The following is a 25103-nucleotide window of genomic DNA, read 5'->3' as shown; positions in this document are numbered from 1 at the left end:
TCCAAAAGGTCCCTCCTGGCACACCATTTTTTGAACCAGAAGCTAGTGGAACTATAACACAATTCAATGAATGTTTTTCTCCTCCAAACTCAAATTGTTTTTCCTCAGATACCAGAGAACGCCAATGGTCCATTTTTCTATTTAGCAGATTTGCTTTAAATAAATTACATATTAACAGTAAAGGTCTTTGTGGCACTCTTCTTCCATCTCCTCCTCATTCCTTGTTGGAATCAGGCTTAATAAAGCAGCATATTTGAATTCACTTAAAATGCTATACCCAAACCAAATAAATGACAGGCTTGGTGTGATCTATGAATCAGATCACCAAGATTAAAAATTGAAATATACAGACAAGTTAAGGAATGAGTACTTTAGGGTTGGGTCATTAGTCTCATATCACAGCAAACTCGAACAAAGTAGGCTACGGTATAAATAAAATTTATGTTGAGTCTTTACTTGTTACATGAATGGAACTAGTACATGACAAGATTTCATCGCTAGCAAGTTCATCTACATACAAGATGGTAAACATTATACAAACTATCCAGAGCTTTGTATTAATCTAAAGCAGGGGTGTCCAACCTTGGCAGAATTCCCCCATAGCTAGCTGGGAGTTGAAGTCCACAGGTCTTAAAAAGTTGCTTAGGTTGGATACCTCTGGTCTAAAGCCTATCAGAGTTGTTATGACATAAACCTTTGCCTAGTGGAGTTCATGATATTTCTTATCGGCTGATTTGACTTGGCATTGTTGAACTTATTCTCTTCTGAATTATACCAGACACTGCTCTTGTTTATCCCTCTGCAGCTTGCTTAGTTAACTTCACTCTTAATCTAGGAAAAAAAACCAAACCACCCTAATTTAGAAGGATGACATTCCCTTCACGAGGCCTTCTGTTGTGATTTGGGGTAAATTGGAGAGATGCAATAGAAACTGCAGCCCACTAAAAATACAATGACTGTACTTAAAGATAAAACACATCCCTGGCCAATTCATAACTCAGTTAAATGAAAGCACCCTGTATCAATTCCCTAGGAGGATTGCACTAGCATTTTCTTCTCCAGAGAAGAAAAAAACTTTTCCATAACATTAGACGACAAGGTTTAACAAAAGCAGAACGGGGGGCTCTATAGAGACCTAATCCTTGCCTTCCTTCACACCTAACCCTTAAGAAGTCTCTTGCAATGGATGATCTGGAGACAGGTGTTTTAGCTGGAGGTCACCTTCAACAAACTCAGAGGAACGTAGTATATCCCAGATCATGATGAAACCTCCATTCTGCTGATCTGACTATTCTTCCAAACATCCCAATGTGAATACTTTTGACACACGCTAGCATTATGTGCCCCGAGGTAAACAGGACTTACAGCAAAATACATGTGGGCCATGTTGCATGCCTCAAGAGCAGCAGCTCTCTTATTTTGGTGTGAGATATGGAAGAAGAGATTTAGACGCACAAGTCGGCCTCAATGAAGATGGGTGTTTTTGTCGAAATTAGATCCATTTGGTCCAAGACGTCTTGATCACACTTGATCAATCGCAACTGATCAATTGCAAGCAGAGGAGGTTGGAATATTCAATATTTCTTCAAAAGGAGCCTCCCAGATCTTTCAGTAAGAAGAAAGCATTGCATCAGCCTCCCACTGACTTTCCAGTTGAAGATATTTCAAGGACTGTAGGAGACGTAAAGCAGGAATAGACAATTGGATCATTTTGGTCTTCTGGCAGAGTTTGGAAGTGGCTTGTTATTTCCTTCTTCGGAGTTGTCCCTTAAATCTGCAGGTTTGACCCCTAAAAAACCTGCTTGCTGTGCCTCACTTTGTGCAACTCACTAGCCTTTCCCTCCCAAATGTTATTCCTCTCTAGAACGCAAGTCTTGCTTTCTGAGTTTAAGGATGGTTTATGGGTGATTAGTGCCATTTTCAGCTCTGCTCGTGATATTTTACATCGAGCTTCATGTCCTTGTAGTAGAAATAGCTATCACTAACATACAACTTTTAGTAAAAAAAAGAGTTTGGCTTAAGAGGAAACCTCTTTTCCCCAGGCAGTTCTTCTAATTCAAATTAAACACTTGGCAGTGGTTTTGCATAAAATAAAATAGGACTCTGGAAAAAGCAGCAATTACAAGAGGACCAAAGGCTTTTTTTCCCTCCAGGTGGAGAAATGAGCCCTGGACCGGTTCTGTTTTTAATAGTTAAAAAAAATAAAATAGAAAAAATAAAATGGAATGCACCTGGCAACTGATAGAAAAACAAAGGCCTGGCGACCCAACCTGGATCCCAAATACGTCCATTCTTTTTTCTCTTCTTGTATTTTTTCCCCCCTGTTTTCCACCGTCAGTCATTTTAAAAACCAAAAGTGTAGCCACTGATTGACCTGGCTAGCTTTTGGTAGGAGAGTTTTGTCTCTGGAGTGCATTGGAGTGTCATAAATTCCTCCCACATGAGCTGTATGGGTGGGGTCAGCAAACTCTTGGCACTGTTCTTCCTTCTTGCCTTGATGGGCTCCTATGGCCAATGCAGACCGTATCAAAATTCTTTAAAGCTGCAATACACAAGAGGATACAATCAGAAATGTCATCAGCTCAGACGTTTTAACGGTATGTGGGAACGACCTTGGGAGAACCAAGGCCAAACGGTGCCACTCACACATCCAACTCAAGCGTCGCATCCACGTTTTAGGCTTAGCATTCAAGAGGCAGGAAAAGAAGTTATCAGAGGTTTGAGGTTCAGGTCTTCCTTGACCAAGGAAAGCGTGCAGAAAGCCCAAGAACCCTAATCATTGTACAAGGCTCTTTCTCAGACGTTTTGATTTTTTTCTCCACCACCAGATACTCAAGAAATAAGATTCCAAGAAGGTGTAGAGGATCAAGAACAATCTTTAACCATTGGAACCAAAGACACCCAAAGCCAAGAGACCTATCAAGGGGCTTGGAACATAGACTTACCGGGATTTATGGCCCCAGAGCATGAGTGTTCAAAAAATGGTGATTGACCTGCAAATATAATCAACATAAAGTGGACCCGAGTTTCTGGGAGCAAGGTGGAACAAAGTGTGCAGAAGACATTCAGAAAGGTTCCTTGCTTTTAAAGTAATGGTTCTCAATGATTGTTCTAATTGTTCCTAGCAAAGGGCAACACCCATTGATCCCGGTCTGTTCTGGGAACACTCACCCAAGCAACATCTTATAGGAACTTTCCTGTTTGCCAAAGGTTTTGAGCTGGAACTGTTGGCTTTGCTTAGGCCTCCTTAAGTAACAGCTGCCTGCAATTAGTGCAGGTTCGAGTCCCACCAGGCTCAAGGTTGACTCAGCCTTCCATCCTTCTGAGGTAGGTAAAATGAGGACCCAGATTGTTGGGGGCAATAAGCTGACTGTAATAATGCCGCTTGGGGCCCCCCGAAAGCCCTAATAAGCAGGCATATACATAGAATGAAGGCTATTGCTAAGCACATTGATTTGTGCTTAGATTGTAAGCTGCCCTGAGTCTTCGGAGAAGGGCGGGATATAAATGGGATTTTTAAAAAAAGTGACCTTCAAAGGGAGGGCCTTTCTTTTGGTGGTGCTTTGCTTATGGATTAACTTTAAACTGGAAGCAGGGCCCATTTAGTAAGTTATGCCCTGATTGAAAGAGTAGCTTCAAATCAGATGCTCCTAAACTAAGAACAAAAGTCAAGAGTTGAAAAAAATGGAGGAGGGACAATATGCTATCACTGTTTCTAATAACAGGTTCGGAGAACGAGTGTTGACAGAAGTGTGATGGGAACTGCTAGGTGTTGCTTTTTTTGAAACAGGCAGTATAAAAATATAAGAAACAAACAAACAAACACGAGCCAAGGCAAGATCACGGCTGAGCAAGAAAGCATGATCCTGCTGCAGGGAAAAATCTCATTTTCCCTTTCGTCCTTCCTTTTCCCGTTTACAACGGAATTGCAATCCACCTCCAAACCTCTAAGTATGCTCACTAGCCTCAGATTATTAAGTAAAAATAGGGAAGAGGACTAGAATAGAAGGCACTTGGCTGTCTGGCTTGAACCCTGAACATTAACACAATTAGGAGATAAGGATATAGAGTGTCAGATGCACCTAGTAAGATATGGAAGGTTTTTGAAGTTCCTTAGTGTCCCTTAGGATGGAAAACAGCCAGTATGAAAAACAATGGGCAAGCAAGAATGGAACACACACAATACAGGACTGGGAAGTTTGATGATTAAGATGGTTGTGTCTAAATATCTAATCCAACTAGGACACTGTCTTCCATAAAGACGATCCATGCCTTTCTTGGAAGGATCAAAATTGAGAACCACTGCTTTAAATTACTCAATTTATTCATCTCAGTTGCACACCTAGACAATAACAATCAACATTCTTTGATAGGGGACTTGTAGGTACACAAAGCATAATCATGGAACACTGATGTTTGTGCAAAGTCAAGTCCACAGTAATGCTAATTATTTCCCACGACATCTTGCTGTGAAGTTTTTTTCAAGTTGAAATTCACTGAATCCATTCATTTATCTTGGGTGAACTAATTATTGGGTAAAGGAGGATACCAGCATCTGTGAACAGGCATGGCTTAGAGTACACTTCCCCAAATCCTTGCTTTCCAGTTATTGGACTTTTAACATTCATCCCCAAACTGTTTTAAGTTTTAAGGGAAATGAAGCTTATCACACCTATTGAGCAACAAGTTGGGAGTGATGGTTTTAGCAAAACAACCTGAAAATTGTGACCTACAATTTTGAATACAAATTCAACATATGCAGACTTGTGTTGAAAATACAACAGCACATCTGACACCACTACATTGTGTGTGTGTGTGTGTGTGTGTGTGTGAGAAATCTACTATCAAAGGTTATTTCAGAGTTGGCCACATTTTCCACGGATTGCTGCTTTACAACAGACCATCCTCGTTTAATTCAGCAGTGCCTCTGCCAGAACGTCTCGAATCTTCTTGCCATTTTAGCTTGTTGTTTGTATTTTTTTAAAAATATAAATAGGCCACCAGAAGCATATTTTGCTCACAGAATTAATATGCTGAATAGTATCCAACTTTTTTCACAACTGCATTGAACTCTGAGATGCCATAAAAGAGAAGGAAAATTATTGTGGCAAGGAAATAATACCCTTGAGATTTGGACATTTTTTTCTCTATTAAGCAGGAAGAGTGAAGTAGTGAATACACTGGCACTCTGTAAGTTATTTTGTATCCAACACTATTGGTGAGTTAATGCCAAACAAGAGCTGTAATAACACACGGTATTTGTTAAAGGGACAGCACGGGTTTGGAAAGGGATTTTTGTCTATCTCATGGCTAGAGGATTAGGGTTAGGTGTCCATGAATTCAGAAAGCAAGATGATTCATAATGTTGAAAATCTAGGAATTTTGTACTGGAACTTTACCAAAGGATTAGTACTCAGCTTATCAACATCTGGAATATGGCTTTTTCAAACACTTACCCTCTTTTTCTTGTATAGCAGCCACACCAACCTCGAATTTCTTTGAACACCACTCGTGAAAGGAGCTGAAAGCAGAAGACGTACTCAAAATTACTTTTTCCATGAATTTTATAGGTCTGTGCGAAAGTTTACAACGGATTACATTTACTTGATTTATTTTAATAGAAACGTAATGCAATCATGCTCCTCAAACCAATCCACTACCTTCTATTAATTGCTTCTTTCCAAATTTCGTGATGCAGGTCCCCAATTTGTGCGTGTGGGGTTTTTTTTAAAAAAAAATGCAACGGGAGAGAATTCACATTTTGCCATTCACATTTAATTAAACAATTGCTAAGTGGGAGCAGAATATTCCTGAAAAGGTACTTACCAGACACGCCAAAACATCAGCTGAAATCAACATGTAGAAGACATTGTCCCAACCAGAGCTGGAGATCAAACCTGCTAACAAAGGCCCAAGGGCAGCACCTGAAAATGGAAATCATGCAAAAGATCAGCAACGCAGGAGCCCAGATAAAATCCCAGCTCATCTCATGTAGATCAGAGGTCTCCAACCTTTTCAGGCTTGCAGTCTGGAGGGAAGAAGAGCAGCTTCAAAATTGGTGTGTGCGTGGCACTGGCGTGGCACTAGTGGCCCCATTCGTGCATGCAGAATGGGCTTTGCGCTATGCGCATGCATGAATGGCCGCGCAACCTCCACCATGGCTAGGGGCTCCATGCATGCATGCGCAACGGGCCGTGCAACCCACTGGAACTAGTGGCCCCATTCGCAGCTGTGCGCATGCACAAACGGAGCCGTGGGCGCTAGCACAAGTGGGAGGGAATGTGCGCCCAAGTGTGTGCACACTGGCCAGCCATTTCTGCGGCCTGCTGGCCAAGAGCCCATGGCCCGGGACCAGGCCACGGTCCATAGGGTGAGGAACCCTGATGTAGATGGTCCACACCTTTTAGCAAAATGGAATTGGGAGTCCTTATTTAGTAGCTGTCCCCAAGGAGGGCGAGAAGGGGAACTGAAGTAACAAGCATGTGGTTACAGACCATGACATAAACTGCCAGGTGGGAACAAGGTCCTCAGCTAGAATTCTGAAGGAAAGGATGGACCATGAGATAGATGCTTTTGGGAAGCTTCTGGTTGGTATCCAATCAGGACAGCAATTCTTAATGCAGAGAGTTACTTGATAGCTTCAACTAGAGAAGTTAATGTGTTCAAGATGTTCTTTCACAAGTGCAGGCAAGGGTGTCAGTCTGTGTGTCACATCCCTGCATGTGCAGATCTTTGAACATTCCAGACAAGGAGAACTTTGTGTCAGCCATTCATAGAGTGGATTTAGACTCAAAATGGATCACACTGTATTAGCAAGGTACAGGTAGTCCTCGACTTACAACCGATTGCTTAACAACTGTTCAAAGTTATGATAAACTGCCCCAGAGCTATTTATGACTCAGTTTTGATGTTCTGTGAATTTGAGTCGTAATTGGAGGACTATCCGTATGAAGCAAAGACTCTTGGCAAGGGTTAATATCCATTTCTCATTGTTACGATCCTTGGAGACAGAAAAAAAACCTCTCAATTTTACTGAGATCTTTACTAAGCCTAACTAAAGTTTCTTAAAACACAATCAAGGATTAAATTGGCAGCCATCTGGCTACTGACCTACAGATCCTGTTCCATCAATGATGGCTGTGACTGTGGAGAGAGCTTTTGCGTTTCCCTGGAGACTTTCGTGAGTACCCTGGAGAGGACAAGAAAAAAAAATGAATAAACAAATGCGAAGGAAAAATAGTACTTGAACAGATTACATAAGCGTTGTACAGGTTCAATTTCACAGAGCTCCAAAATACCCTACATTTTATCTTCCTGATTTGTCCATGGGTGTAAAACAGCTTTAGTTTACTTCAGGACTGGCAAAGGAATGACTTCTGAAGGACCCGGGGTGCAAAAAAAATTGCTAAAGCTGATAATTTATTTATTACATAGTGTAATTTCTTTGTTTTTCTATGTTTTGTCTTTCACAGCTTCTAGTGAGAATTGCAAGTCTTGCTGCAATAAAAATCAACTAGATAATTTATCAGTTTCAGCCAAAAACGGGAATAAAGGTTCCTTTAGTTGAACAGTTACCATGGAGAAGGGGAAAATTTTGCAATCAAGAAACCTTTCCAGAATAGCTGCTGGATAAATGGAATTGCTTTGAATCAGGTCTTTTCCAAGTTCCAAACCCCTTCCAAGTTTCAGCTTCTATAGGTTGCTTTCAGCTAAGAATTTCCATTCTCCTGAGATTTCACTGATCCAAGGTGTCATGTTTATACTGGATGGAAAGAAATGTCTTAGCTGTGCCCAAATAAATGAACCACTGTGCTGTGCTTGTGAAATCTTATTCCGCTAAGTCTGTCCAAGCCCAGAAATTTTAAAGCAGATGAAGACGCAAAATATCTAGGCACAACTATGAATATCAGCAGGCAAGGTGTTTCATGTTTGACGCCAAATGAGGGATGAACTACCATTTTAACTCACTAAACTACAGTTGTGCAAAGTATCATCTCCCTCCTGGGGGGTAACTGAGATAAAAAAAATCCTCAAATGCACACACACAGGGCTGCAAAATTGCACCTGAGTGAATTAAAAGTTTCACGTTGCCAGCGTTGACTCAGATGACAAGCCAAAAAGTAGTAGGGCTGAATAAAGAGCAAGTTCATCCTTACCAAATCAGCTGAAACAGCAGTTGTAATGAGAGCATAGGGTCCATTGACGAGGCCACCACAGATAATGAGCATTGCTAAATAAAAAGAAAAAAAAGAAAAGAAACGTCAGCTCTACAACCTAACCAGGTTATTTTCCAGCTAAGGACAGGTACGTCCTTGGCTTACGAACAAAAAGGCTGTCTGGATGAAACAATATATATTGCTCTCCAGGTCAAGCTAATGTGTGGACCGCTCCCAATTTTCTTTTGGGACGTTTACATGGATTTGTAGCAAAACATTTCCAGAAAGTAATGCATTCTTACCGATGGAGGTACCTAGTCCATTTTGGCCAACGTAGTTGTACAAAAAGAGCTGGAATCAAAAGCAAAGCAACACGTAAGAATTTGCCCGTAAAGAAAAAAAACAAAACACCAGGAACCTGGAACACTGCTTCCTTCTCAAACAGGTGGTGGCAACTGAACCTTTTTATACTGCTAGCTATGTCTGATAATACCAACTTCATAAAACATCTGGGCTTCTTTGGACTTTCCATTAATTTCAAGTAGCATGGCCAAAGACAAAGGACTGTGGGAACTTTGCTTCAAAACATCAAGACCCCCTAAGGTTGACTGGCATAGAAGCAGGACAGGGGCTTAGAAAAGGCTACCTGGCGTCTAAAATATTGGCCGAGGTCACTTGAATTGTGCTCAGCTTGTTGTACAATCCCAGCCAACTATGGCTTCTTGGGTAACAAGTTACCAAACTATTGACAAATCAGATTACAGTAGATAAAAAAACCCTGTCTAAACTAGGTGAAATCTTTTGCTTAATTCAACACTGGCTTTTCTATCAGTGGTCAACCAGAATACTGCACGAAGCTAAAGATCTTCTTACGTAGTTACTCCTCCCAAAACGATACAGAACTCATGAAGCTGAGGGTGATATGGGACTACTCACCATGGGAGCTGCCAGGATAAGCATCGCACAGCAAGTGGTGGCCCTGCCACCGGTGTAGTCTGAAACGAGACCAGCCACGATGCCCCCTGTGTGACAAAGAGGTATGGTTTCATAGTAGAAGATGCCAAAGCTAAGAACAGGCAGGAAGGCAGGTGCCGATCCTACACTCAACCCAGAACTTTGTTTTCCAAACTGAACTGAGCTCCTGAGCCTCTTACACAAAAAACTCATTCCAGCTTTTCCTCCTTCCAGCTACTTTCCATTAGAGCTACTAGATCTGCCTGCAAAAATGGAGGGGCATTAGAAACACAAAAATAGGGTAACTGTTGGCTGACATCTAGTGTTAGTCCAGATTTTTCCAGTCAACATCCGGTAGCCTTGCTTTCCTTTCAGCAATCTAAACTTAAAGGCAGGGAACAAATTTGATTGCTTGGAGTTGAAAAAAATGTGATGTGATCTGCAAATCACTGAAGGCTCCACCCAAAGATTACAAAGTACTTCCTGCCACTGCCTATTCTAGATCAGTGTCCCCAACGTTTGCGGCTTGGTGGCCCGGATGGAAGGGGAGCGAAGGGAACCGGGCCGTGCAAGCTGGTGTGCATGCACATATACATCAGCCCATTGCTCGTGCAAGTGGAATTGCACACGTGCATGCCGGTCTGTCTCTTGCATGGCCCAGTTCCAAATAGGTCATGGCCCGGTAGTGGTCCGTGGTCCAGGGGTTGGCGGCCCCTGCTCTAAGCCTGGCTGGCTGAGGAATTCTGGGAGTTGAAGTCCACAACTCCTAAAGTTGCCAATTTTGCAGACCCCTGCTCCAGGCTGTCAACTCACACCCTCAACATCTCCTCTGTTCCCAGACTCTGATACAAAAATGCAAAGATCCAATGAAATCAATCCAACGCACCAATAATGCCGCCGACATCAAACAGAGTTGACATATCTCCAGCTTCTTTTGCAGTTAAGCGGGCTGCAAGAACAACAGAAAGAGAAAGGAGAAAACAAGAATGAGTGATGGTCAACGGCCCATGACACAGAACATGCTTTGTTGGGCTGTGCAATATGTATGACTCAAGGTGGAAAGGAGTCTTCAAGAAACATACAGCGTTTCTTTGCAAATCCTCAAAAGTAGCCAAGTCTGATAAATACTATGTGTGCAACTCTACATGCTCTGAAGAGCATTTTTCTCTTTGGATCTGAAGCACCACGCAGCGACAAGGCATTGCATGCATAAGAACCCAATTTTAAAAAAAACAAGATCTTCATTAACAGTATTGGGAAGACTACTGTTGATAATTTGGAGTCATGGCCATTCAACCTCAGCAATAATAAACTGGGTAAATCTCCAACTTATTTAGATCTAAAGAAGCTCTGTGTGTTCCAAAATAGCTGACTTGAAAATCTTTAGAAGACGAGGATTTATGTAGCACCAGAACATTACTTTTCTCATATAATATTCTATCAACGTGTTGGCCAATGTTTTGCCAATCAGGGGTCACATTTAACTTGTTTCTTCTGCAAAATAAGCCAGACTGTGGGATAATTGTGGCAGAGTCTGGAATTTTCCATGCTAGGAGATAGACCCTGTGTTTTTTTTTCTTTTTGAATTTCTTAATCCTGATTTAGAGTTGACACAACAAGCTTTCAAGGTCTTGCAGTTGTGCCATTAAATTTAGCTGACAGGCGACTGCTTAAATTTGATACGTTGGGCAGCTATGTGTCAAAACAGTCCTTGGAAATACCATAAATCAAACTTGCTTAAGTAGGTCAAAACTTCCTGGACCAGTATTACCATTTGGGTATCAGAAGTAACTTGCTCCTGACTCACCAACGTTCACGATGTAGAGAGGCAGCCAATAGAGAAAGGTGTAGCTGACTAGTTTGGCAAACAAAAGGCAAAACGAAAATTCGATCACTCCCTACAATGGTGAGAGAGACGGAGAAAGGGATTAGCCATCAGCAAATGCTGAAAATCAGTTGGAAGGCAGAAAAAAAGCAAGATCTAATGTAGGACAGAAGATCAGTGACATAACTTTCCTGATTTCCTGTTTCACCTCTCTTAAATGAAGCTTGTGAGTTTTGAATTTTAATTTGGGGAACAAAACGTGGGGGGGGGGGGAAACCCAAACTAGCCTTGCAGGCAGTTCTTTGGTTCATTTATTTTCATTAAGAGATGCTCTAATTTAGATGAGGACAACCACAGAGGAGAAGCGATCCAACCATTTGCCCTCTATCATGTTTAAATTCCCTCCTCTGACTTGCACTCAACCAAGAGAAAACTTGCTAAGAGTGATTTTTTTTCCTTTTTACGACCGTGTAATCCGTTGCTTTGGAGTGGAGTCGGGGGGGGGGGACTGAATGGAGCTGAGCGTTTACTGGCTGGATCCTCTTCCTGATGCCTATGTGGAGTTCTCAGCAAATATTTTTCTCTTTGCGCCCTGATAGAGAAACATCCGTCGCTGCCTAAGATTGAACTCTCATCCTTCCAAGTGGGAGGTGAGCATCTTTACCTCTAGGCCACCATGCCATTCACTGAGAGTGAATGTCTTATTTGGTTCAAAATCATCAATAGTATGGCAGTTGCTATTAGATCTACTGTAGTAAAGATGCCAGCACGATCCTTTTAAACTGGTTGCCTGCTGGGAGTAATCCCAAGGAAGAAAAAGATAATGGTTGAGAGCTGGGTCTGTACTGTGTGTGGAGAGAAAGGGTAAGCATACGCTCTGCACTTGATTTAGACCAGGGGTAGGCAACCTTGGCTCTTTTATGACTCGTGGACTTCAACTCCCAGAATTCCATGCTGGCTCAGGAATTGTGGGAGTTGAAGTCCAGGAGTCATAAAAGAGCCAAGGTTGCCTACCCCTGATAGACCAAAACCATGCATAGGTGTTGGTGTGGAAGCAGATGAAATCCCCAGGTTAGTACGCAACTATTTTTAACTACATCATTTGCCTCGTGAAGATGCCATGGCACACTGATCTCACTTTAATGTCATGGTGGATTCTAACTTGCATCTAGGCTGCTAATCCCACTACTGCAAGTTGGGCATCCGTTTTTTTCAGATGTCTCTGGAGATTCTCAGTCATCCAGGTCACAGTGGTCCCAAAGATGCTTTTTCAGGAGGCAACTGGACTTCCTTGTTTTTCTTTGAAGATCTTTTGCTTCTCACCCAAGAAGCTTCTTCAGCTCTGACTGGATGGTGGGGAATGGAAGGATTTATACTCCTTGCAGACAACACAGACTCATCCCCAACAGCCTGCACCTGTCCTCAACAGCGAACAGCCGTCTGCAAGGAATATAAATCCTTCCATTCCCCACCACCCAGTCAGAGCTGAAGAAATTTCTTGGATGAGAAGCAAAATGTCTTCAAAGAAAAACAAGAAAGTCCAGTTGCCTCCTGAAAAAGCATCTTTAGGGCAACCGTTCTTTTGGCTTTCTCATCTAGCCAACAGTGTTTGACAGCTTGGCATCCAAGCAGGACCACACTCACAGGTATCTTCAGGGCATCAACGAAGCTGATGGCTTCTCGGTCTTCCCCAGAATCTTTGGCATGTTCCGCCACATCAATGATGTTTTCTCGGCTGTTGGTAGAAGTGTTGAGGCTCCCGTCACTGATGGAGTGTCCTGCCTCCAGACCTTTCTCATCTGAACTGGTCTCCTGTATATAAAAAATAATAATACACAGTTAGTCCTCGAGTTGCAACAGTTTGCTTAATGACCGCTTGAAATTACAACGGAGCCAGAAAAAGGGACGTATTTCACACTTACTTAACAACTGTGTTGCTAACTTAATAGCTGCAGTGATTCACTGAATAACTCAAGCCCTGCAATGCCATTTACAACCAGACAGGGCCAGTCACTAAATGCCCTCAAGGGGTGGCTTCCTTTCCAGATGCAAACTCTCATCAGGGAGAAAGGCACCCCCCCCCCCGTGAGCTTTCCTTAAATGGTTTTCCTCCAGTTCTCCCAAATCACAGAAACTGAATGGCTGACTCCTAATTAAAAGGCTTCGAATAAGCACCATTCAGCCAAGGGGCTCATGATTTTCATTTCAGAATGTTTTGGCTGATAGGTCCTCCAAGGCCAGTACAAAAGGCTAACATGTAAATCAAAAACAATCAAAATTGGGCCAGTTCATATTCCATGGCAAAAAGAAAAAAAACAACACCCACTGTTTTTTCTTATCTAATAAAACGACTAGCTCAGGGGTAGGCAACCTTGGCTCTTTTATGATTCGTGGACTTCAACTCCCAGAATTCCTGAGCTATTAAGCCAGCCATGCTGAGGGGAAAGGGAGAGGTTTCCAAGTTGAGCCATGCTGGCTCAGGAATTCTGGGAGTTGAAGTCCACGAGTCATAAAAGAGCCAAGGTTGCCTACACCTGGCCTAGGCCTAGGCCGCTTTATGACTCGTGGACTTCAACTCCCAGAATTCCTGAGCCAGCCATACTGAGGGGAAAGGGAGAGGTTTCCAAGTTGAGCCATGCTGGCTCAGGAATACTGGGAGTTGAAGTCCACCAGTCATAAAAGAGCCAAGGTTGCCTACCCCTGGCTAGCTTCAAAGCAAAAATAAGAAACCCTTTGCAAAAATTTTAAAAAACCAAAACAAATACAAAGAGTATAATTTCAGAAGTTAAGTTTCATTACAGTTAAAGGAATTTATTCCCAGATAAAACTCACATGGTGAAGAGGAGGGCTGCAGTCAACATCTTCTGGATCTGAAAGACATGGAGACAAAAAGCGAATTTCATTTGAAGGGGGGAAAGCGTTATTAATGATTTCTCCAACAGTCTCTAAATTAGGGGGCAATAGGTGTAGAGGTACTTATGGTAGATAAAGGAATGATAAATAATAAACAACAAATTCAGTTAGGGCTAGGGTTACATCCCCATGAATTTGGAGAGCAAAACGGACCTCGCCGATGGATTTGGAGCGAATGGGTGTGCTTAGGAGGGCGCTGACGTTTTGAGCCTGCCTTATTTACTTTTCCTGGTAAAATACATGTATCATAGTAATTATCCTTTCATTTGCTGGGGAAGAATGCGATGATGTTGTTACCTGCCACTAGGTGGTGACAACCACTTAAATGTGGTCTATGAAACAAGGAACATCAGAAGCCCTCATTAGCACATAATTGATATTTCTTCATGTTGATGTTATGACGGTTATGGCTTGCACGATCCAAAATGTGAGAATTGCTTTACTTTAAATCTGTAGCATTTTTGTTCAATTTTGTTTTTCAGTTCGAGAAACTGATATGGTCACTTCGATTAAGTATTATTTACCCATCATTTCTCTAGCAAAAAACCCTAAAGTTTTGGCTAGATGACATTCATTTGAACTGGATTTTTTCTCTCTTCTGGGTCGAATTAAGATATTTAGCACTGCAGATATTTTGGCTTAAAAAAAAGTAATTTTCAGGATCAATCTCTGCTGAAAGGAAAAATTAAGGGTTTTAACCCCATTCCACATATTTTTCACTTTGGGAGTGGGGAGGAAGTTGTTTACAATATACCATCTTGGGAATCCTGACTGCTAGAACTAAAGTTATCTTTTATTCAAAAGGTTGACTCAGCCTTCCATCCTTCCGAGGTAGGTAAAAATGAGGACCCAGATTGTTGGGGGCAATAAGCTGACTTTGTAATAATGCCGCTTGGGGGGGGGGGCGAAAGCCCTAATAAGCAGGCATATACATAGAATGAAGGCTATTGCTAAGCACATTTGATTTGTGCTTAGATTGTAAGCCGCCCTGAGTCTTCGGAGAAGGGCGGGATATAAATGGGATTTAAATAAATAAATAAATAAATAAATAAATAAATAAATAAATAAATAAATAAATAAATAAATAAAAAAAAATAAAAGACAGCAGGCTGAAGGCAAGAAATATTAACATCACTCTGAATAGGCTTTGTAACAATATCACAAAGCACCATTATGATAAAGCTTAACCGAGCAAGTGCAATATTCCTACTGGGCACAGATATTTAAAAAACACAACAGCAAATCTTTGACCCAGCAACAAATCCCAATAACAGACCACTGTTACTGTCCATCACCATACCAAATCTGATTTCCTATAATGCAAAAAGCATACAAGACTTACATTCAATGAGGAACAGGAAGCAGATAACACCCATCAAGGCTATAATGATTCCAGGTACAATGAAGGACAGTCCCCACGCCTCTGAAACCCAGATGCCAGCAATCAAGGATCCCAAGATATTTCCAACAGACGTGTGTGAATTCCAGATGCCCATGATTAAACCTCGCCTGGCAAGAAACAAAAGTCCTGTTGTAAATGTCTGTCTTTTTTGGCTTAGTTTTCAGAGGCACATTGGGAACCCACACATTATGGTTCAACACTTTGTGGGAATCAGTTTCATGAGATCTCTGCGGCAGTTTGACCAATGCTTCAACTTACAGATAAACTTTCCAGAATTGTTAGCTGACAGCTCTCACAATCTCTTACCACTGACCATGCTGGTTGGGGCTGATGAGGACTGATGCCGCTAAACATCTGGATGGCACCAATCTATTCATTTTCCCCCTAACTGCTACGTCACAAGTACACATTCTGACCTGGGGATTATGTCATTTCTGAAGGACTTTGGCAAACATATTCACTTTGCATTAAATTAAGTTAAAAGAAAAGCAAATGTGAATTAAATTAAGTATCATTTAATTTGTGTTCTGGGCCCAGCTCCATTTTTATCCTGTATCCTATATCCTTTGTATAACATCAAAAGTGCCAAGTGCAGTTCTGGGGGCTGAAAAACTGGGGCAGCCCTGCACCTTTTTTTGAAAGCCACGCGCTACAGTGGACAACATGCAAGCTCGGCTTGGATTAGAGCAATCCCGGTTCAAATCCCTGCCCAGCAATGACGCTGATCAGCTGGCTTCCAATGAACTGTGGAGATCAGTCACCCAAACCAGTTCACAGTCACTGCAGAGATGAAATTGGGCATCTCTCCTTTAGGGCAGGAGTCACAGGGCCAGCGTGCAGAGCATCAGAAGATACCAAGCAATTAATCAAACCACGGTCCCATTTAAATGCGCAGGGTTGCATTTCCTGACAGTGTGGGAAGAAATGAAAGGCTTCTTCCGGGGATGAAGATGAAGCAACCGAGATTGGAAAGCAAACAACAATCTGCAGGGCGTGAAGAAACCAAACTCACTTCCCCTTTCCGAACCAGTTGCCGACACACGTCACCACCGATGGCCATCCAGTTGTCTGAGCCAAGCCGTTCAAGATCTAATAGAGGGCCCAAGACAGAAGAGTAGTTAACTGTTGAAGGACATGCTATTCGCATGAATGCATTCACTTTCTCTCTCTCTCACACCCACACCCACACACACGTTAACTATACACGTAGTCCTCAATGTATGACCACATTTGATCCCAACGTTTCTGTTGCTAAGTGAGGCAGCTGTTAAATAAATTTGGCCTCATTTTACAACCTCTCTTGCCACAGTTGTTAAGCGAATCTCTGCCCTTTTCAAGTTAATAACAAGGTTATTAAGTAAATCTGGCTTCCCCTCTTGACTTTGCTCATCAGACGTTTACAAAAGGGGAATCACGTGACCCCGGGACACTGTAGCCGTCATAAATATGAGTCAGTTGCCAAGCGTCTGAATTTTGATCATGTGATCACCGGGATGCTGCAACGTTTGTATGAAAAATGGTCGTAAGTCATTTTTTTTCGGTGCTGTTGCAACTTTGAATGGTCACTAAATGAACTGTTGTAAGTCAAGGACTACCTGTAGAGCTGATTCTAGAGAGCAATTTTTTAAAAAATCTTTTGCAAGGAAAAAGCACCCTAAATGTCTTGGGACATCCTAAAGATTAACATGCGATGACTACATAAACTTTCAAGAAGCAAGAAAGAAGTTATGCAATGCGCACCAGAAATGCTGTTGGAGGAGACAAAAAAGGAATGTGGGAAAAGCAAAAATGAGGCCAATTTCTCTCTCTCTCTCTCTCTCTCTCTCACACACACACACACACACACACACACACACAGAGAGAGAGAGAGAGAGAGAGAGAGAGAGAGAGAGAGAGAGAGAGAGATGATCCTGAATGGGAAATGAGACATTAGCTAGTTAAATAACCAGACGGAAAATGTGTTTGGAAAAATGTAATCATGCGAAATCACTAAGAGAGTTTTTGGCAATGGGGTGGAAAAACTTGGGACTTTCTTTCTCAACAGGCCACAAAAGTAGCGGGGGGGGGGGCGGGTCACTCCGTCACAGCCCACTCGAACTCATGGAGTGATGTTCTGGGGGGGGGGGGAAGGAAAGGAAGAGTGCTGCAGATGCCACCTTGATCTCCTGAAGGAAAGGCAGGAGATCTAGAAAACAAGTAGGAGGTGGGCAGATCTCCAAAGCACCAGTTAGATCTTGTCCTCTTGCTCTTTTGCCCCAGATGTTAGATCAGGATGTTATTTAGCTGGTTTGGTTATTAGCTAATTCTTCCTCCCCCCCCCCCCCACACACACACACCCCAAGAACTTAATCTGACTGGAAAGGGAGCTTGCTCAAAGCCACAACATTGGATTCCTCAGGGATTTCTAGGTGGTTATCAGCCTGATGAAGCAATCGTGGCAGATCTGGGGTATAACTCTGAGTGCCTACATAGTCCCTGCTTTGTGGTGGCTGCAGCATTTATTTCTCATCTAGCTTCTCCAACAGCTGCGGTTGAGTGACTCAGCAGAGGCTCTTCCCCAGCAAGTGACAAACGTCATCCTCTTTCTCAACAAGCCTCTGTCTTATGCTGCCCACTGACCCCGCAAGCCTCCAGCTGATGCCTTTGTCAAATCCTCAGTTCCTCCCAGCTTCATGGAAACAAGAATGCGTGGAGTCTGCCCTTTTTAAGTGTACAGTACGGATGGCCTAGGCCCTGGATCGTGCATAAAGCCATCCATCCATCCATCCTCTCCTTTAGAGCTCAGTGTAAAAAGAACTTTGCACCTCTTTCTGTTCTCTCGGAGGTCGAAGAACCTCCTCACCTAACAGGTCTAGGAAGCATGACTTCTCTGTTGCAGTGCCTGCCTTCTGGAACAACACCCCTCTTTCCCCACTCCCCTGAGATTCATTGGATCTTATTCCAAGTTCTTAAAACCTCTAATGGTATGTTAGAACAACCAGCGGGAGGAGGAGACAGATGCCCCCCAATGATCAGGTAAAACTGGCGGGGAACCCACAGCTACGTAATGGCAGAGGGCAGAGAAATCAACTCAGGAAAGATCCTTCCTCATTTATCAGGCTGCAAAAAGGGATGGCGGAAGATCTGTGCTTTCAGACTTGCAAGATCCTGTTTCATGTGGTTGTGTTTCCTGTCTGCTCTACCTGGAAAAGCTGACAAAGCTTCCAAGCCTTGAGTTAAGAGTGGGTGGCGGGCAACCTGTAATTTATACAGGGCTATTTTAGAGTTTGAGGGGGGTGTCTGGAGGCTGTTTTTTCTTCTGTTTATATTTTTAAATAAACAAATAAATAAAATAAAATAAAATAAAATAAAATAAAATAAAATAAAATAAAATAATAATAATAATAATAAATATAATAATAATAATAATAATAATAATAATAATAATAATAATAATAATAATAATAATAATAATAATAATAATAATAATAATAATAATAATACTGGTATTAAGGTAGCATGCATGCTTCCCGGAGTCACAATGGAATTGGATGGCCTTATACATATAATACATAACATCAAATAGGTAGTTTTTAAGGAGGAGGACAGCAGGTTTTGATCTGTCTTCCTAAATAATTTCAGCTGCAGGGTTTGTGATGACAGGTAGCAAAATCTGGCCCACATCTACAGAGTGAAACAGTGAGGTGAAGTGATGGGTTGATTCATGGGAATTATTCAAGGACAATAGTCTCAGCTGTAATTCTATGGAAAACCGGTTATGGGACACCCAGAAGTATTTTAATTATGGGATGCATACAAACCACATGTTTGGCTACAGTTACTATCATGAATTAGACTGGGCAAAATGGATTATTTTATTCAAGATGTGTGTTTGTATATATATATATGTATATGTATATGTATATGTATATGTATATGTATATGTATAAGTATATGTAAAAAAGGGACGCGGTGGCTCAGTGGGTTAGGACGCTGAGCTTGTCGACCAGATGGTCGGCAGTCTGGCAGGTCAAATCCCGAGTGCTGCGTAACAGAGTGAGCGCCTGTTACTCATCCCAGCTTCTGCCAACCTAGCAGTTCGAAAGCACGTAAAAATGCAAGTAGAAAAATAGGGACCACTATGGTGGGCAGGTAACAGCGTTCCATGTGCCTTTGGCATCTAGTCATGCCGGCCACATGACCACGGAGACGTCCTCGGACAAGCGCTGGCTCTTCAGCTTTGAAACGGAGATGAGCACCGGCCCCTAGAGTCAGAAACGACTAGCACGCATGTGCGGGGGAACCTTTACCTTTACCTATGTATATGTAGGGCTTTTTTTGTCATAGAACGCTCAGAACGGAGTTCTGGCACCTTTTTTGGATGGAACCTTGTAGGATAGGCAAGTCAGGTTGTATGATGTGTGTGTTCCGGCATCTTTTTCTTTTACAAAAAAAAAAAACAGTGTGTGTGTGTGTGTTTGATCACCATCATCTACTGCTCAGTCATTATTTCTTCTGTTCTTTTTCCCTCTCTAAATATAGAACTTTTTTTCCAGCTTGAAAAAACAAATCCATAAAGGAAGAGAAACAGAGAAAGAGTGCCAAATTGCCTCTGATCACAACCTATCATTCAGTTTCATCTGAATGAGGAAAGCAGGCAGATAAATTTAGAGAAAAGCCACAGAGTCACTCATGGCTCTCACAGACAGGAGGGGACATAGAAGGCATATTCCTGAATCATGATTTTTTAATTATAAATAAACACGGGACTAGAATGGCTAGACACCATCTGGAAACACCTCATCTGGGGTGAGCATGTGTCTCATGTACACAAGTGGGTCTTGGATGGAAAAACAGATTCCATCCCTTCCCTAATTCTTTCCAGGGGCTAAATATATCTGCCTTCTGTTTGCCCAGCCTTTAATACACCCACAGACCAGAACGCTTCTGTGTTCCAGTTTCCTATGACACAGCAGAGATAGGGAAAACACATGAGAACGGAACCAAGCTGCAACCCAAGACATGGAACCAAGAAGGGGAGAGAGGAAGTGCGACAACCCCGTACCGAAGAAAGGATTGGACAGGCATTTGTCTGAAACGGTATAGGGTTTCCTGTCTGAGCAGGGGGTTGGACTAGAAGACCTCCAAGGTCCCTTCCAACTCTATTATTATTATTATTATTATTATTATTATTATTATTATTATTATTATTATTATTATTATTATTATTATTTATTATTATTATTATTATTTCTTATTATAAATTTTTTATTCATTAAACATGAACCTCAGTCAACTGAACACTCAAATTGACTGGCACTAGTGGTTGATACAAGTTGCTGCCAGCATCCTAGGTATCAACCAGGTATCTCCTTAAAATGTAAGATGTTCCGAGTAGCGCAGTTTTTAGTAGCTTTGCTGGAGTTATTGCAGGAAGCTGTAATTTCTTGATGTATTTTGCAAAGTTTTTGGATGTAGTTCCCAGTGCCCCAATGACAATAGGTATCACTTTATACGTTTCATCCATAATCGCACAGTTTTGATGGCCAGGTTGCGGTATTTCATAATTTTTTTCAGTTCTTTTTCTTTGACTCTGGCATCTCCTGGTACAGCGATATCAATCAACTGTACGCTTCAGTTCTCTATTATTATTATTATTATTATTATTATTAGTAGTAGTAGTAGTAGTAGTAGTAGTAGTAGTAGTAGTAGTATTGGCTCTGGCACTGTCTTGGATTGTCAGAAGATACAAAAGAACCTCAAAAGAATGATAGCCACTGATGGGCATCAATCTCTGATAAGAGACATGGTAAAAGAAAGAGAAGATCATGTCTTCTTGAATGCTAGACTTGTTTTGGTTCCTGATGGGAAATTGAAACAGAGACTCTTTGTTGCTTGTTCTTTTTTCTTTCCTTCTTAATGGTAGAAGAAGGAAAAGGCGTGAATGGGAAACCTTGAATAAAAAAAATGCCTCAAGATGTTGCTGCACAGTTTGAGGAGGGCTGACCAGAGCCTGCCCACCCCATATAAAATATGGAGAGAACTTGGTTAGCAAATGGGATCAAAGTCTTTACCTGTACAAATACGAAGTACCATAACTGGTGGATATTCCAGTAGTAGCCCAGTCCAAATAAGGCAGTAAATAAACCACTGAGCAACATGCCTCCAGAGAGGTAGTAGCGCAGAGGAAGTCGCTCGCCGAAAATCCCACTGTGGGAGAACAGAATAGACAAGTTGTTAAATCACAGTTTGTTGCCTCCTATCAGTGTACCATGATAGAATCCCGGAGCTGGAGGAGGTTTGAAAGTCATCAAACCATAGCTACACAGAGTTGGGTTGATGCTCGCTGCAATGCCAGGACTTATTTTAATTAGGTTTATTGAAAAGCCATAGAGACCTGGTTGTGACATTACTGTAAGCAACATTTACTAGCCAAAAAAGTTGGGTTTACCTATTACACTAAGACGTTGCATGATTCATTTCATCTTGGCTGGGTATAATGTATGGCCTGAGATACCCTGACTGCAAGAGAGGGATTCAGATTTTGAACTATGGGGGAATATACAGCTTTCACAAAAACTATGGTGGAATGTGAATCCAGTCATCATTAGCCCTTGGCCTTATTTTTCTGAAGTTGGCTCTCCACTCCTTCTAGAGTTTGTCCCAGGCATTTGAGATTTGTTTAAATCCGTTAAGGACATGCCCTAACTTCACCCGTGCTTTCTTTTTGTGTTAGAGCTAAAAGCCAAACCGTTTTGGCTTTGGGGTTAAGGAATTGGCCTTGTACAAGTTAAGCTGGAGAGAAGGAAGGAAGGAAGGAAGGAAGGAAGGAAGGAAGGAAGGAAGGAAGGAAGGAAGGAAGGAAACCTCGAAGACAAAATGAAGATTAAAAAACACAACACAATTTGAACTGCAGCTGATGAGAATGGAACTGGGTTTACTGTACACAATGAAGCCCTTCCATCTCTGAGCTGAACAACTTTCTCTTTAATCAGCCTGCACACAATTGTGACCTATCAACAGCCTTCCAAATACCCTATGAAGCTCTTTAATAACCACTTAGGTGACCAAAGGGTCTGTTTAGTTCTCAGTAAACAGAATCTATCATCTTGACAAGAGTCCTGTTGACATTTCAGGCTTTCCATTAGTGGATTTCTTATCTGTCTGGCATTGTAATCCCAGTTAAGGGAATTCTCTATCTCTGAACTACTTCCCTGCAGGGTGGAGAAGTGGGCAGATTGCTCCTGAACATGGCCAACAGTTGTCATGTTTTGCCAGGGTAATCAAACATTATAGATACGTCCTAAGAGCACCTCTTAGATCACAGGATGTTTTGAAACCATCAACTTGAGCTGCCAAGCCAAGGTGCCAAGCTGCTGACGCTCTCCATGACAAATTGTTGAAGCAATTGATTATGGAAAGGCCCTATCAGTAAAAGTCAACCAAAACCAAACCTTGATGACAAATGACGACAAAAAACAACAACAGTGAAACTGCCTTGCTAAAGCAAAGTCCAATACAGATGTCTTTAATGAAGGAAAACACCAGCCTGAGTGCAGAGAGCCTCCAGACCAATGTTTCTCAACCTTGGCAACTTTAAGATGGGTGGACTTCAACTCCCAGAATTCCCCAGCCAACAGAAGGGATTCTGGTTTTCCACCCTGATTCTATTTGCAGAAAGAAACCAGGTGTCAAATAAAGTCTGCAGTGGAAAACAAACCTGAGACCCATAATGAATAGTGTTGGCGGAAACTTTCTTATTCTTATTTCACTCCTTGCTTCCTTGGTCTTACTATGCCTTACTGCTTTTCTGGCCATTGCAGAGTGTTGCTTCCCCCTTGGTCTTACCTGATATACATCCCAATTGCATAAGCCACCAAGAAAGCATTGTCCAGGGCTCCAAACAGCTCCTTGTAGTTATCCTGATCTGGAAAAAGAGCATGAAGTGCACTGAAGATCTTTTACCAAACAACAATTTATAGTTTTCAGAACTTGAACAGGTAGTATTTGGGCAGGATGGGGGGGGGGGAGAACTCCGGGAACAATGCTTGCCTTCCAAAGAATTGGGGAAAAGATGGGATAGAATTCCCACAATGAAATGCATCCATAAAAAGCCCTTGTGGTCCTGAGCTTTTTCTTCTAAAGCAGGGGTCTTCAAACTTGGTCCTTTTATGACTTGTGGACTCTAACTCCCAGAATTCCTCAGCCAGGCACACTGGCTGAGGAATTCTGGGAGTTGGAAGTCCACAAGTCATAAAAGAGCCAAGCTTGAAGACCCCTGTTCTAAAGTCTGATTCCCAACTGCGAGCAAAATAGATTTGACTTGCGCCTGACTTCCCCCACTTTGAATTCAGCAATGAACACCTAGCTGCCAAAAGACATTAGGTCAATTACCAACCTTTCTCGTTAAAAAAGGATTAGAAGATGAGGAGCCTTTTTTTAACATTCCTGGGGCTGTAGTTTAGTTTTACAGGATTTGTTTCCTGATCCCAGTTGATTATAGTATTACTTGATTGGATGAAAAATAGTAATCAATCCTCAGGTCAAATCCGGCACAATATTAAAAAGGGGTGCAAACTGGTGAGATGACTCTAAAACCCTGAATGAATAGCACCCAGAAAAAAAGCTTCAGATCAGAATATCTATTTGAAATTGTGTATCCCTTGAGCTACCAACCCTTCTGGTTTTGGCCTAATTCATTCTGGGAAGCTGTTCGAATTGCTGATAACATGAAAGGAGTTAGAATTGGAATGAATGAATGAATGAATGAATGAATGAATGAATAAATAAATAAATAAATAAATACTTGCTAATCTCCAGCTCTCCAAAATCAAGGACATTTTAGGTGGCTCTCAACAATATCTCAAGTCAAGATTCAGATCAGTCATTGCATCAGAAGCACAGACTCTACAGGGACCAATGCTAAGGTTGATCTGCTGCCGTCTAAATGAGCAGTCTGACTTCTAAAAAGGATTTCTGCTACAGTCCCAGAAAGTTCCAAGACGGTGCCTTGGAAAGCAAAACGCCTCTCCCATTTTTCAGACAGGTGGAAGAAGAGCTTTGAAAATTATATTGAAAAGATGAGAAGGGGCTTCTGTTCCTTCTCACCCTAGCTGGAGATGCCAGAACTGGGTAGAATGCAGAGAAGAGGCTCTTCTCTGAGCTACAAGTCCTCCCCATTTCACAGTACTTTAGTCTTGACGTATCCGGCCTACTCTGCCCTACGGCATTTGGATGGACCAAGATGATGGTGGGTTTGATGGGAAACAGATATTAAGAGCATCTTACCGAAGGGCTTCCAGTCACACCAAGTGGTGCTGTTGGACGCATTGTTTGGCCTGGATCCCCGTGAAGAACAGTTATGATGCAGTTCGCTCTGATCAAACAAAGGACAGAGAGCAGATTGCCATCACTGACCGTGAATTTTAGGAGTGTAAAAGGACAAATCTGTTAACAAGGAATTTATAATCTGGGAAAGGAGAAGAGAAACAGGGGAGGCGACATGCATTGTAAACTGCTGACTATTTCCTGGGAAGCAGTACTTTCTCTATTCTAGTGTTTCTCGACCTTAGAGATTTTAAAATGTGTGGACTTCGACTCCCAGAATTCCCTAGCCAGCGTGCTCTTATTTAATGGAGATTGTTGACAAATATAGTAAAAGTCTTGATCGGAATAGCCAATGAGTCTCTCGTCTTTACATGCCTAAAATATACTCTTCCACCCTGGGTTTTACTTATACCTACCTTTACAATGCTAATGGGCTTCCGTGAGAGATGGAAAGTAGTGTAGCACAGGAACGTTAGCACCAGAATCAATCCCCGATACCTATGGAAAAATGTACATGAGGATGAGAGACACATTGCAGAAGGGATGT

At 42.0% G+C, this 25103-nt stretch overlaps 1 protein-coding gene across 2 annotated transcripts in view; it reads right to left on the bottom strand.

Annotated features, from left to right (window-relative positions):
• Positions 1-442: 442 nt before the first annotated feature.
• SLC37A2 (solute carrier family 37 member 2) overlaps positions 443-25103 on the bottom strand; it is a 38345-nt gene continuing 13684 nt past the window's right edge. The window contains exons 2-19 of one of the 2 annotated variants that reach the window (XM_081334003.1): positions 24973-25054; positions 24518-24605; positions 23078-23156; positions 21304-21439; positions 16263-16339; positions 15191-15357; positions 13768-13805; positions 12580-12747; positions 10918-11008; positions 9997-10059; positions 9093-9178; positions 8459-8507; positions 8157-8230; positions 7111-7189; positions 5827-5924; positions 5457-5521; positions 2946-2993; positions 443-2542 (exon numbers count right to left, since the gene is read on the bottom strand). In XM_081334003.1, coding sequence (XP_081190129.1) covers positions 2975-2993; positions 5457-5521; positions 5827-5924; positions 7111-7189; positions 8157-8230; positions 8459-8507; positions 9093-9178; positions 9997-10059; positions 10918-11008; positions 12580-12747; positions 13768-13805; positions 15191-15357; positions 16263-16339; positions 21304-21439; positions 23078-23156; positions 24518-24605; positions 24973-25054 — 1459 coding nt within the window. In that variant the 3' untranslated portion in view covers positions 443-2542; positions 2946-2974. The remainder of the gene's footprint in view (positions 2543-2945; positions 2994-5456; positions 5522-5826; positions 5925-7110; positions 7190-8156; positions 8231-8458; positions 8508-9092; positions 9179-9996; positions 10060-10917; positions 11009-12579; positions 12748-13767; positions 13806-15190; positions 15358-16262; positions 16340-21303; positions 21440-23077; positions 23157-24517; positions 24606-24972; positions 25055-25103) is intronic. The other variant, XM_081334004.1, reaches the window with a different exon arrangement.

The sequence above is a fragment of the Vipera berus genome, assembly GCF_964194415.1.
Source record: "Vipera berus genome assembly, chromosome: 8".
Classification (NCBI taxonomy): Eukaryota; Metazoa; Chordata; class Lepidosauria; order Squamata; family Viperidae; genus Vipera; species Vipera berus.
The sequence above is the reverse complement of the archived record's forward strand: the minus strand, read 5'-3'. Positions and strand labels throughout refer to the sequence as shown.